The sequence below is a fragment of the Schistocerca serialis genome, chromosome 3, assembly GCF_023864345.2.
Source record: "Schistocerca serialis cubense isolate TAMUIC-IGC-003099 chromosome 3, iqSchSeri2.2, whole genome shotgun sequence".
NCBI classification, from domain to species: Eukaryota; Metazoa; Arthropoda; class Insecta; order Orthoptera; family Acrididae; genus Schistocerca; species Schistocerca serialis.
The window spans coordinates 246,704,375-246,719,564 of NC_064640.1; the positions used below are offsets into that span (position 1 = coordinate 246,704,375).

At 41.9% G+C, this 15,190-nt stretch overlaps 1 protein-coding gene across 1 annotated transcript in view; it reads left to right on the forward strand.

The window, feature by feature from the left end:
- The window catches only part of LOC126469995 (uncharacterized), a 501,305-nt gene that overhangs the window by 41,044 nt on the left and 445,071 nt on the right, over positions 1 to 15,190 (forward strand). Inside the window, exon 2 of the mRNA XM_050097449.1 lies at positions 7,903 to 8,038. Coding sequence (XP_049953406.1) covers positions 7,903 to 8,038 — 136 coding nt within the window. The remainder of the gene's footprint in view (positions 1 to 7,902; positions 8,039 to 15,190) is intronic.

Below are 15,190 nucleotides of genomic sequence, written 5' to 3' on the forward strand. Positions count from 1 at the left end.
GCGGAATCGGAGAACGTCGCCAGATGGATTCTACTGATATTCCGGATGCATGTTATCAACCTACACATGAGGAGAAGGCGTGCCAAATATTAGGGAAATCTGAGGAAATCGGGTAAATAATAGAATAACTAATAACTGACAGAAAAAATAAGGATGTCAGAAGAACGGAGACGCATCTGGGACACTACGAGTACTGAAAGTACCATTGTACCAGACTTCACGAAACATGCGAAAATTCCTTCAAAGGGGATGATCCATGAGCTGACGAGACACGGACAGTATTTTAATTCTCACTACACATTTAATATAAGAAACACGACAGTTGCATTTGTGGGGAAACTGGAACATCCGAACATGTTCTGACAGGATGCCTCGCTCAAAGGCTCACCATTGACCCAAAGACAGTTTAAGAGGTCATGATTTGTATAGTATACGGCGCAGAGAAGCCGGTGAGGCTCTGAACAGACTATCAAATCCATATTCCAGGAGAGAGCTTCAAAATTGTGCGAATATTCACAAAGGAAGAGAAATAATTGTAGCTCGACAATGTCCAACAACACTGCATCACTGTAGACGCAGTTCAGAGGAGACATTATAAAGAAATGATGTTGACGTCCGTATTTGTCTCCGAGTGAATGGTGTAAAAGCCTACCCTGCAACACCCTTACAAGCTTTTCAGCCTCTTTCTGACCACCCTGTATGAAGACAAGTCTTTCTTTAGCTTTGTTACCAAATATCTCGAAAAGTAGACTAATTTACTTCAAATATTTTCACGATACTCTAATGAACATTCGGACAGTCACAGGTTATACGCACATCAAAAACGTTTTGCATCACCCCGGTTCCCAGAACTCCTGAAGATAGACGTTGGCTGTGGATATTGTATCACAGAAACAGTCCTTTTGACTGTTCAAAGGTGTTACTAAACCCACCCAAAGATGTAAACAACCATGCATGAGCAGCACCTATTAGACGGAGCGGGTCGGACAGCCGACCAGTTCCAGGCATTCCAGCAGGAAGGAGGTACACGGCTCGTGTTTTCTGTAATTCAACCATGCCTAGACGGTCAATACCGCGGTTCCATCGCATCAGCATTGTTACTTTGTGCCAGGAAGGGCTCTCAACAAGGGAAGTGTCCAGGCGTCTCGGAGTGAACTAAAGCGATGTTGTTCCGACATGGAGGAGGAACTGTCGAAGACATTCCTCACTCAGGCCGCCCTAGGCCTACTACTGCAGTGGATGACCGCTACCTACGGATTATGGCTCGGAGGAACCCTGACAGCAACGCCACCATGTTGAATAATGCTTTTCGTGCAGCCACAGGACGTCGTGTTTCGACTCAAACTGTGCGCAATAGGCTGTATGATGCGCAACTTCACTCCCGACGTCCATGGCGAGGTCCATCTTTGCAACCACTACACCATGCTGCGCGGTACAGATGGGCCCAACAACATGCCGAATGGACCGCTCGGGATTGCCATCACGTTCTCTTCACCGATGAGTGTCGCGAATGCCTTCAACGAGACAATCATCAGAGACGGGTTTGGAGGCAACCCAGTCTGGCTGAACGCCTTAGACACTCTGTCCAGCCAGTGCAGCAAGGTGGAGGTTCCCTGCTGTTTTAGGGTGGCATTATATGGGGCCGACGTACGCCGCTGGCGGTCATGGAAGGCACCGTAACGGCTGTACGATACGTGAATACCATCCTCCGACCGATAGTGCAACCATATCGGCAGCATATTGACGAGGCATTCGTCTTCATGGATTGTAATTCGCGCCACCATGACTTCCTTCAGGATAACGACATCGCTCGACTAGAGTGGCCAGAATGTTCTCCAGACATGAACCGTATCGAACATGCCTGAGATGGATTGAAAAGGGCTGTTTATGGACGACGTGACCCACCAACCACTCTGAGGGATCTACGCCGAATCGCTGTTGAGGAGTGGGGCAGTCTGGACCAACAGTGCCTCGATGAATTTCTGGATAGTATGCCACGACGAATACAGGCATGCATCAATGCAAGAGGACGTGCTACTGGGTATTGGTACCGGTGTGTACAGCAATCTGGACTGCTACCCCTGAAGATCTCGCTGTATGGTGGTACAACATGCAATGTGTGGTTTTCATGAGCAATAAAAAGGGCGGAAATGATGTTTATGTTGATCTCTATTCCAATTTTCTGTGCACGTTAGGGAATTCTCGGAACCGAGGTGATGCAAAACTTTTTACGTGTGTATATTTTTAATATAGGTAATATACCAAGATATATGTAATATATAAACGTGAAGAATCGCTAAATCAGGAAATGTTCTGGACCGGTTTACTTCAAATTTCTACACGATACTCTAATTAACATTCTCACAGACAGAGGCTATCTTTTCTTTAATGTACCTATGTATGAATACATATTCCTATAGAAAGGGGAAACGTTCATAGCAAAAATATCGAAGAGTTAGTGACCGATTTAATTCAGGTTTTTGCACTATACATTAATAAACATTCGGAAGGATAAGCTATACTTTTTTTTTGGTCGAGAATGTAGGGTTTTCTGTTAATTTAGTCTGCGAGACGGAAAATGCTGTGCAGTACTGTGGACATGCACTGTTTCTTTTTCTTTCTTGCAGTCAGTTTCAACTAGGACAGCAAGGCATGTCAGCTATTAGACACATTGTTTCCCACACATACATACTTTCTCACTACATACACAATTTCAAACAAAAATTAAAAACGAAACAACGTGCTGTTTTGTTTTATTCTTTGCCATTGGTTTACAGAAATCAGGAAAAGTGTACTAATGTCTTACTTTCTTATGGTCAGAACACTACTACGAAACCTGAATAGTCAGAAACTTTGTAATCCTACCCATTCGCAAATTAAAACTATTCGAAACAATGTCATTATTATCCTCACAGATCGAGCAGCTGTAGAGATCTCATACTTCGCTTCCCAGTGATCGCAACCAATTTACCCTTTTATTTTAAGTGACTTCAATTCCCAACGAAGGTTTCGTTTGCAATAATAATAAACAAGGCTCAAGGTCAGAGATAGAGCTAAGAGGACGGAGAGGAGGTTGAGGTACGGGAAGTGGACACAGAGAAAAAGAGGAGGTGATGTACACGCACACACACACACACGCACACACACACACACACACACACACACACACACAGAGAGAGAGAGAGAGAGAGAGAGAGAGAGAGAGATAGAGAGAGGAGGCAAAAGAGATGAACAGAGAGAAGAGAGGTGAAGGTGCTTATCCAATTCCCATGCATATTTAGCAATTACGAAGCATTTCCAGGTTCCCTAGTGTAACATATGATTTTAATTAGAGTTCCTTGCCTTTCTCAGTCACATTATTCCTTGTCACTCCCTGTTTCTTGCCTTCTCTAGGCCGCTTTCTTTTCCGTGTTGGTTTTTTAATTACGTAAGTAGTGTAATGTGGTGTTGGGTTTCGAGGCTATGCAGATAACAGTTTATAAAATAACGAAACAATTTAATTAACAACTGTGTTTGTAAATAATAATAATAATAATATTAATAGTGGAACACTGCGTTTGGTAGCTTATGGGGTGCGCTTTATATGTAAATACGGAAACTAATAAATCGAAATCTCCCGAACAATCTGAATACCTCGATGGACTAGCAGTCCTGGGAAACATGTTTTTGCGTTGAATAGTTTTCTCATAGTCTAGACTCTATAGGTTGTTTCCAGTGAAGTCGTTAATGCTGAAAGAATATTCATTTTGTATGTGGCTAAATATGGTAGGGAAATATCAGTAATCTCATAGCAATGAATACAGATACACTAATTGGGTTTATCTGCTGCATAGTGATGGCGTAGTTGAGATTTTTTTTTCTAAAAATGGTTTAGTACGAGCATACTCGAGTCCTAAAGAAGGAGCAGAATAATCCGAATTGACGCGTGTTTTGTGTTCAAAACACTCTCTTATAGGGGATACAGCATGAAGGAGTGGTGTTTGTAGTTATAAAGCATAGTACTCTTTTCTGAATTGTTTCTTGACTGTACCATGCAAGCAAGGACAGAATACTAGGTTTCCGTCCACGTTTGATCACACAGTGTATGCCTTAACACGTAATACGGATATGCGACTAATAATTAATGATGCTCATTTTAAACAGTATACGGGTCGTCTTTCAGCCACTAAGCACTAGTTCTTCTTTCATGGCAACAACCATTTCCAGATACGCAAGCATAAAAGAGCGTGGTCCACGCTCCAATCTCAACTGCGATACGAAAATTTACCACTTCCTGAAATATGAATCTCGTTATCTAAAGGCCCACTTTAGCTGCCAAGGTGATGGACTGCAAATATATGAATAAAAATAAGGCCTACATGGCCATTAATTACGCCATCATGTCCAAGCCATGAAAGGGAAGTGAGGGCTGGCTCGCTTTCGTGTATTCTCTGGAGTTTTCATCTTGATTCCGGCAGACCGGGCAGGTTTCTTTCATACTGCGATGAGGGCGCGTTGCGAAGCGTACGCCACGCAGCAGAGCCGCTGAGAGCTCTTTATTGTGAACGACCAGCTGCGTTCATTTCTGGGTTGCTTCCTCGAAAGCCTTTTTAAATCGGCACAACTCAAGCAGAATTTTGAAGAGAAGAAGAATATTTCTGTTTACATCGACTGAAGGATGAATAGCAGCGTATGTTTGTAAGCTGTATCAGTAGAAAAACATCAGTAAAAAGCAAATGCTGTTTCTGAAGAATTTAACGCGTTTTAACACCTGCTAAATTGAATTACACGTAAAGCTACTTAGGCTACCTTCTTTCTTAATAAACTCTAGATGTTCTGCAGAGAATCTGGGAGAAACAGTAATTGCTTCAACAACGCGATTTCTAAGTAAAAGCATGTCTGTTATAAAGCTTCAATTTTTACTATTTTATACTGCATAAATGCCACAGCGTATCATTTATGGTGATTTTATTTATCTCAAAACAGTAAATGTCTTATTTTAACGGAAAACATTACTCATGCGAGGCGGCCGCAGTGGCCAAGCGGTTCTAGGCGCTTGAGTCTGGAACCGCGCGACCGCTACGGTCGCAGGTTCGAATCCTGTCTCGGGCATGGGTGTGTGTGATGTCCTTAGGATAGTTAGGTTTAAGTAGTTCTAAGTTCTAGGGGACTGATGACCTCTGATGTTAAGTCCCATAGTGCTCAGAGCCATTTGAACCATTTTTTTTACTCATGCGAATAACTTCGAAGCTTATGTTCTATACAAAAATGAAGTTTGTGAAAATCACAACACGAGGGAGAATCATCCAAATGAACCCAAACTCAAACGGTGGGTGGGTAGTACAGTTTACCAGCAATAATTAATAAAGGTCGCAGAAAGATGACGTATACGTAAGCCAGCAGTGACCTGCGTTGTATGATGGGAAAGGGCAGTGTTGTGGGAGGTTCAGCCGTCAAATTAATTGGACACGTGAAATTCTTCACACAAAGCCACTACATTCTCTTTGTGCTGGCTATGTTTGGCATAGGTTTCAAGATAGTTGTGACCCGATACTCTACACCTAGCATTTCCTGTAATATTTGGCCTACACTCCTTCTGTGACTTAGCTAGTAGCAGAACTGTTTTCTTTCTGCTTGACTTTCCTATCAACGAAGCCTGTAAGTCGTTCCTACGATTCTGGTACTAACTACTACGTTCCAAAAGGATTTTGTCCTATTTCAGGTAACAAACATAATCTGCTAAACGGAATTTGAAATTTGATTTTGTGGTTTTCTCCTTCTGCTATTTAGCTGTTACCCATTCCCAGTTTCCACTGTCTATTTCCTCCTTTAACGTATCTAATACGAAATACACCATTTCCAATTCTGTCTGAAGGGCATAAGTCTTTCTTCCATCTTCCATGATCCTTTTATCCCGACTGCATTGTATGTAACTCACTGAGAAAGCGTCATCAGGTATTTCACTCGCTTCTCCGCAAAAATCGCCCATTGAAGAAAAACACACAAGTCCTGACATGTTTTTTTCCCACGTTGACTTGTCAGCGTCGACATACAAATTCATCACGCGACGCTACATTTACAGTAAACGGAAAAACACTAACATACACTTAAACTGCAATAATATAAAGCTAGTTGCTCATTTAACTTCTCGATTGTGGGCTGACGTAAACACGAGAATATAAACCACTCACAGATATATAATTAACGTAAGTTTTATATTGTAGAAAACCGTAAGTCACTACTCTAATCTTGTCGCACGATTTCGTTTACAGACATATCGCACTTTCCAAAAACCCTTCCAATAAATATAGGGTTAAAATCCCTGTCAGGCCATCTGAATAGTATACCGAACTTTCTAAGAACTCCTCCAATAAATATGGGGTTAAAACCCCGTCAGGCAACGTAAATTTGGTTTCTATAAAGCACTTAAGACAAATTAATGCTGGCCGTGGGGCGAGTTTTTCTGAAGGCGGGAGTTTTCGTGCCGTTGAAGAAGAAGTGTTCGATCTTCCCCGTGTGACCAGAAAGGGCGAAAAGTTAATATAGGTGTATCGAACTGACTGCCTTCTGCTTCCATAAGAGGGTACTGATACACACGCACACAAAAATCTACAGAAATATTCATGTTTATGCGCGGTACAGAGCGATTAAAAATACTGGGAAAAAGAATGTTCCCTAAAATCTGCAGCAATCTTTCTACAAGTTGATCCAAATTCATAGTGAGTAATTTAGCATAAAACTTCTTGATGTTTAGCGGAAAATGAGTACATCTTGTTACTTATATTTCTAAGTATGTACGTGAGTGCTAGAGGCGTACTAAAAAGTCATTTGAGTACAACTGAATTTAAAGTAATAATGGCGTTGAGAGCAGGAAAGATATGCTCCAGTGAACGGACTACATCTGACCAGGTATAGCAGATGCAAAAAATATTACGTAACAAACACAAATAATAATAATTTGTATTATTAATAAAAAATAACAATAGGCAATAATAATAATAATAATAAAAGTAACAGTAATAAAAGTAATAAAACAATAAAGGCATTAAGAATGGACGTCGGCCTTTTTGGCCGAGCGGTTCTAGGCCTCTGCCAGGCACTTAAATGTGATTTGCAGAGTATCCATGTAGATGTGTGCACTCCAGTCCGGAACCACGCTGCTGCTACGGTCGCAGGTTCGAATCCTGCCTCGGGCATGGATGTGTGTGATGTCCTTAGGTTTAAGTAGTTCTAAGTTCTAGGGGACTGATGACCTCAGATGTTAAGTCCCATAGTGCTGAGAGCCATTTGAAATTGTAGTGATACAGTCGAAAAAGCTTTCGTCAAAAATTAAGAAAAATAAGAACATAATGCTTTTCCGTAACAAAAAGAAATGATTTGGTCTCTGCAGGTATAATAAAATAAGTTTGACTGTAAATTAAGCCGATGAAAAATACCGTTACTGTGCTAGATTACCGGCTTCCCTGCTGTTGCCTGCTGGTCGGGTGTGATAGCAGCTGGCGCATCCAGTCAGTATTGCTGATGTGCAGGGGCTCCCCTATGTTGTCGCTTGTAAGTGTTTGTTAGCTCCCCATAGGTGGCTATGCCCCAGTAGCAGTGCCTTTGGTCGCTTATGCTTCCACCTAGGGCTGTGATGGATATTCTCCTGAAGCTTGGAAGTTAGGAGAAGAGGTACTAGCGGAACGAGTCGTGCTTAGTCAGCTCAGTCGGTATATCACTCGCCGACGAAAGGAAGAGGTCTCAGCTTCGAGAGCTGGGCCCTCACACGGTTTCAATCAGTTAGGAAGTTTCAAATCACCAGATACACATCTGCAGATAAAAAATTTATTCTGGAAAACTCCTTGCTTCCTTCCTTCCTGTGTCTTATGTAGTACATAACCAGAATTTTAATTTCGTTTTCTGAGCGAGGCGGTGCTTTTGCAGACTGCTACGAGCGCACGGCGATCGGGCAGCGGCTGCCGGCCTCCCTGGTGCGCCGCACTGCTCCCATACAGCTGGTGTCAGACTGCGAGGCGCAGTGCGACCGGGACCTCGACAAGTGCAACGCCTTCAGCTTTGGGTACGGCCTGCCGCATCACGTCCTACTTTCAGTCATTAAGCATGTGGCTGCAGTACGCCGCAAGTATTATTTTTGTTTTTGGAAGATAAAACTGTAATCATCTACAGGATCTTCTACGACGTCGTGCTGAAAAGTAATGCTTCCGAATTTTTTATGTGAAAACCCTTAGAGCTTTTTTTTAATAAAGCAGACTTTATTAACATTTTACGTCTTTATTCTTCACATCTACACATTTCCAGCTCTCTCCCGCTAGAGGGATGCGAATTTTATGGAGGTGTGTGACGTAACTATGTCGGTGCGTGAGAAACAGCGTGCTGTAATTGAGTTTCGAATGCGAAGAGTCCGTCCACACATCGATCACCCTCTACTTCAACAAGACAATGCCAGACCACACACGACCGCTGCGGCATCTACAACAGTTCGACGCCTTGGGTTAACAGTCATCGACCATTCTCCATACAGTCCCGACTTGGCCTCGTCCAATTTTCACCTGTTTCCAAAATTTAAAGAACGCCTTCGAGGACTTCACATTGATAGCAATGAAACAGTGCAAGCAGAGGTGAGGTTTTGACTCCGTAGGGAGAAATATGTTCGTCGCTGGATGACTAGCTTGTGAACTAAATATGTAGGCGTGAATGACAAAGACACAGAATGTTAATAACGTCCGTTTTGTTTAAAAAGCTTAAAGAGTTTTCACATAAAAAATTCGGAGGCATTACTTTTCAACGCGATCTCGTAGGTTTAAAAATGTATCAGTTAGTTGTTTTTCTATTTTTTAGTGTACTGCCTCATTAATTTTCTCTATCGCTGCTTACTATTACTTGGGTGGCAGTACATTTGCAACACACCATATTAAATGTGATTCGTGTTCACAGAATTTCAAACCAGTAAGATTTTCATAATTTTGAATCGTTTCTGCCCGCAGAATCGATATCCTACACGTTGTAAATGAGTTTATTATATGTTCATACCACTAGCTACACCAAATAAATATGTCAACAGTCCAGATATTTACGCTTCTAACGAGTTTGCCTATAAATAATCTTTTGTTTTCTTTGACTAACAAACTCGTTAGAAAAAAAGGCAGCATGAACGTCCATTTACAGAAGGTGTTCGAAGTGATGACCATTGGTATCAATGCAGTGCTGCAATCTTCTTATCATGGATTGAGTGGTATTCCTTATCACATCGACACTTATCGAAGCATATTGTCTGACAATTCAGGTGTAGTTGGAACGTCTTTATAAACAATGTCTTTTACGAATCACCACAAGAAAAAATCCAGAGGCGTCAAGTCTGTCGAACGAGTCGGCCACGACACATCTCCTCCGCGTCCAATCCAAAGATTTTGGAACTGTCTCTGCAATTCATTTCTAGCCATCAGCGAAAAATGTGCCGGACACCCATCGTGTTGATACCACATTCTGTTTCTTATTCCTAAAGGTATTTCGTCCAATAACAAACCTAATGTTTCTTGCAGGAATGTGGTGTACTTCCTGCCATTCAGATTTACTTCTATGAAATAGGGACCTAAAATTCTGTCCTCTAGAATCCCACACCATACAATCACCGATCACGGTTTTTGCTGCGCAGCTTGCCGCAGCCAACATGGATTTTCAGTTGCCCAATAACGCATGTTATGCAAATTAACATTTACTTGGCTCCTGAATGTAGCCTTGTCAGTAAATAAAATCAAATGAATAAATGTGTCATCCCTCTGAATCTGAAGTTGGGCCCATCGGCAGAATTCAGTGCGACGCATACAATCCGGACCAATTAATTCTTGGTGGAGACTGATATGGTAATGATGATATTTACGGCGATGCAGAACACGAACGACACTGCTCTGGCTCTTGCCAAATTCCCTTGCGATTGGACGCGAACTAACACAAGGATCTCGAACCACAGTGGCAAGAGAACCAATTTCCGTTTCCTCGTTAGTAAGTTTCCTTTTCCTGATATGTTTCCGATGCGTTAAAGATTCAGTTGTTCTCAATTTGTCATACACATATTTAAATGGACAACGTGTAAGGTCATTACGTTGAGGATATCTTTCAGCGTATAAGTCTCTAGGTCTCACTGAATTTCGTTGGCATTCTCCGTAATTGAGAAGCATATCGACTTGTTCTTCGAAGGAATGCATCATTCACATTCGCTTGATTCGACGATACTAGTCTTACCGTTCCTATCAGTGTTGTATTGCGAAACCATCGAATGGTATTTACATGTCAATGGCACGTTAGATGGATACGCCGTATTCGGCGAATATTTACTATTTGCACGATATACGAGAGAGAATTGTCAGAGCGTATGCTTCGATAAGTGCCGAAGTGATAAGGAATACCACTCAATCAATGATAAGAAGATTGCAGCACTGCATTGATACCAATGGTCATCACTTCGAACACCTTCTGTAAATGGACGTTCATGCCACCTTTTTTACCGTTGTTGACCTTCAAAGACCTTACGTTACACATCACTGGATTCGTCTCGATAGCCGCTATCAGAAAATACAGGGTGTTTCAAAAATGACCGGTATATTTGAAACGGCAATAAAAACTAAACGAGCAGCGATAGAAATACACCGTTTGTTGCGATATGCTTGGGACAACAGTACATTTTCAGGCGGACAAACTTTCGAAATTACTGTAGTTACAATTTTCAACAACAGATGGCGCTGCAAGTGATGTGAAAGATATAGAAGACAACGCAGTCTGTGGGTGCGCCATTCTGCACGTCGTCTTTCTGCTGTAAGCGTGTGCTGTTCACAACGTGCAAGTGTGCTGTGGACAACATGGTTTATTCCTTAGAACAGAGGATTTTTCTGGTGTTGGAATTCCACCGCCTAGAACACAGTGTTGTTGCAACAAGACGAAGTTTTCAACGGAGGTTTAATGTAACCAAAGGACCGAAAAGCGATACAATAAAGGATCTGTTTGAAAAATTTCAACGGACTGGGAACGTGACGGATGAACGTGGTGGAAAGGTAGGGCGACCGCGTACGGCAACCACAGAGGGCAACGCGCAGCTAGTGCAGCAGGTGATCCAACAGCGGCCTCGGGTTTCCGTTCGCCGTGTTGCAGCTGCGGTCCAAATGACGCCAACGTCCACGTATCGTCTCATGCGCCAGAGTTTACACCTCTATCCATACAAAATTCAAACGCGGCAACCCCTCAGCGCCGCTACCATTGCTGCACGAGAGACATTCGCTAACGATATAGTGCACAGGATTGATGACGGCGATATGCATGTGGGCAGCATTTGGTTTACTGACGAAGCTTATTTTTACCTGGACGGCTTCGTCAATAAACAGAACTGGCGCATATGGGGAACCGAAAAGCCCCATGTTGCAGTCCCATCGTCCCTGCATCCTCAAAAAGTACTGGTCTGGGCCGCCATTTCTTCCAAAGGAATCATTGATCCATTTTTCAGATCCGAAACGATTACTGCATAACGCTATCTGGACATTCTTCGTGAATTTGTGGCGGTACAAACTGCCTTAGACGACACTGCGAGCACCTCGTGGTTTATGCAAGATGGTGCCCGGCCACATCGCACGGCCGACGTCTTTAATTTCCTGAATGAATATTTCGATGATCGTGTGATTGCTTTGGGCTATCCGAAACATACAGGAGGCGGCGTGGATTGGCCTCCCTATTCGCCAGACATGAACCTCTGTGACTTCTTTCTGTGGGGACACTTGAAAGACCAGGTGCACCGCCAGAATCCAGAAACAATTGAACAGCTGAAGCAGTACATCTCATCTGCATGTGAAGCCAGTCCGCCAGACACGTTGTCAAAGGTTTCGGGTAATTTCATTCAGAGACTACGCCATATTATTGCTACGCATGGTGGATATGTGGAAAATATCGTACTATAGAGTTTCCCAGACCGCAGCGCCATCTGTTGTTGACAATTGTAACTACTGTAATTTCGAAAGTTTGTCTGCCTGAAAATGTACTGTTGTCACAAGCATATTGCAACAAACGGTGTATTTCCATCGCTGCTCGTTTAGTTTTTATTGCCGTTTCAAATATTCCGGTCATTTTTGAAACACCCTGTAAGTACCAAACTATGGCATCTCATTAAAAAAAAAAGTTAATCTTCATATCTGTGACGCGACCCCATCTAGCGTCAATAAACCAACGTCATATTATGGTCCCCGTTGTCCCAAGCAACTTTTGTCTCACAAACATTTCAGCTACTATCATAAGTTCGGAGTTATTCTAGGTGGCAATAGTTAATGACTTACCCTATATATAAAGAAGTGTACGTTGGTTCTTGTTACATGCACGTGATTCTGTTTATTTTATTTACTTTCGCTGTCAGCCTTTCTCAGCGCCCAAGGTACATGCAAATAAATATCTCCTACCTCGTGATGTATGAAGGCGGCGAGTAATGCTGCTCTCTGTGTTTCGATGATTTTGCTAATGTTTCAATTTCTTGATTATAAATTAGAAAATATTAGTAATTTAGAAAAGAAAAAAGCAAATAGGAAAGAATAGATAAGATGTTTGCCGCCAAATGATTGGAAATTTCCGAAAGAAGAGACACCACGCATTCATACAACTGATTCGCCTCGATGGGCAAGGGGGAAGCACAATATCGTTCGACCTCCTGCGGGAATTTAAAATTAGCGAGCATAGAGGACATGGATGGGGACAGCGGATAGGTGGTGACTGTTGGGAATGTGGGTCGGCGCAGAATGGTTATGCGGTGATTGAACGCCTATTTCGCCAATCACCACCGTAGGGTTTTGCGTGATCGGCCGCTCAGCTTGAATGTGCCTGATATGGTTAACGTGACTGCTGCTGCGATGCACTACTAACAGTCTCCTCACGTTATTTGAAGCCCCCGGGGCGCGAAGCGCCTGATACCGCACTGTCCTTGTTTTCCATTCCCGTCTCTCTTATCTGCCACTTGTGTGACACACCATGAAATTTGATGGTTACAATTAAGTATCTCCTTCTCTGACAGTCACTTCTTGTCATCTTCCGGTTGATTGGTAGCGTTGGACCGTCTCATGTTACAAAAATAAATAAATAAGTAAATAGAAAATAAACGAACAAAAAGTGGTCAGAGCGAAAAAAAAAACAGTAAGTAAGAGATCCCGGACTTGAGTCCCGGTGCGGCACATATTTTCACTTGTCCCCGCCGATTCCTCATAAAGTCCCAATACAGCTGATATCATCAATTCCTTCCCTTTCCTCTCCTCCCCCTCCCCCCCCCCCTCCACCTGCAGTTTGCTTAATAGAAGAGATATGTTTTACAGTAGTGAAGACGGACATGTGTATGCTACGACTTGGATACCCCAGGGCCAAGGGGTGAGGTGTGAGTTCAGCAACAATAAGCATCATACACGTTTTTTGTTTGTATGCTTAGAGTTGCTCTGCACACCAAAAATGTACGCTCAGTGGCGTATATTTATTAAAGTATCAGTCCCGATGTCTATAAAAATGGGAGATGACACTCCAAAGCGAGCAGCATAGCCCAACACCGACAGCCGTATGGAAGGACGTGATAATGTTACCATAGCGTGGAGGGTCCTGGTAATGCATGGATGGATTTGATATCGATTTAAGTAGAACAGAGACAGGCATTTTCATAAAATAATACGCACAATCTAGACTATGATCCTCAATTCTTAATACCTTGCGTAGGCGATGGTCAACAGCATGTACAAATTTTAGAAAATGCATAACACTAAGCTGTCTTTAATAATGTTATTTTATTTTGTTACCGTTTTCGGTTCTGAACCATCATCAACAACAGGAATATGATCACAGATGTATGACATATCATACATGTTTTAATATAAGTTACCACAGCAGACCATAATTCCCAAGATGAAATAAAATAAAAAATTGGGACAAGATTAAAAATATGATGGCAAATTGACTTAATTCTTACCTAACTCTGCAGCTATGCACCCTCTTCAGTAGCAGTAAACGTTTCAGAACACATTATTTTACATGAGTCCACCAATATAACGAATTTGTGTAAACTATTTCCACTTTAAATAATTAAAGTTATAGACAGACTGATAATATTTTGCATTTGACCGCCACCTTTCAAACACAATTTAGTCGATAGTTCGTATAGGTAGCAAAAGTCTCTGAGTAAAGACCCAAGATGGCAGCACTTTCAGTCATACATTCTAAGCGTGAATGTAATTACACTATTTTGAGTGTGTACTGCGACGTGGAAACCCTAGGACCAGCTGTAGGGTGAATGTGATTTTTTTTTTTTTTTTGTATCCATAGCGTTGTTCAACACACCAAACTGCATATTAATGAAGGAAAATCAGTTTTAACGCCTCCCATATCCACTTCATGGCTAGAGTGTAATTGCTTTTTTTTTAAGCGTTGGTACATGACGGTAAAATATTAAACATTAAAAACCAAAGGACGATGACAGTCATCACTTTGGTAGTCCACCTGTCGCAGATCACGTCATGGGTAAATGCGGATAATTTTGCTCCTCAAGAGATAGTGCATACTGATGACTACAACTCTGCTAAAATACCTCCAGTACACGGCACACTTCTTGCTGAAAATAAACTACCCATCTGACGTAAACGCATATAGTAGGAATCGAAAAAAATATTACTTCATCTGATGAGATTTCGCTTTATCAGTTTTTAATGCAGTGACACCTCTGTCTTCTTCATTCAAGGTATGGCTCATAGCACCGAAGGAATATGTATTTGCATTTAATTACATTGTGAAATTTGCATTTCAAAATTGAGAGGACCCAATATAAATGCTAATCCTCTTGTGTTTCGATCATAGCTTTGAACCCAGCCGGAACAACGCTGATACAGTGTAGATGACTTCCGATGCGGCCGAGTAAAAGGAGAAAATTTGTCAGTCGGAAATATGAAAAACACGGCATGCAAAAGTCAGGGCTAGAACTGTGAATTTTTGTGCAGTGATCAAAACAATAACGATGTCAGACTGTCATATAATATTACCTGAGATGCTCTGTAATTCTTGTATATGGCTCAAGAGATGGAAGGACAATTTTTGCTCCTATAGAATAACTCAGTAACGAGAGATAAAGCCATAATAACTTTCTCCAAAACTTTTAGTAGTCACTGTGAACGGACAGAATTTTTCTGTATTTGCGTAGCATGAAATTAACGACATTATT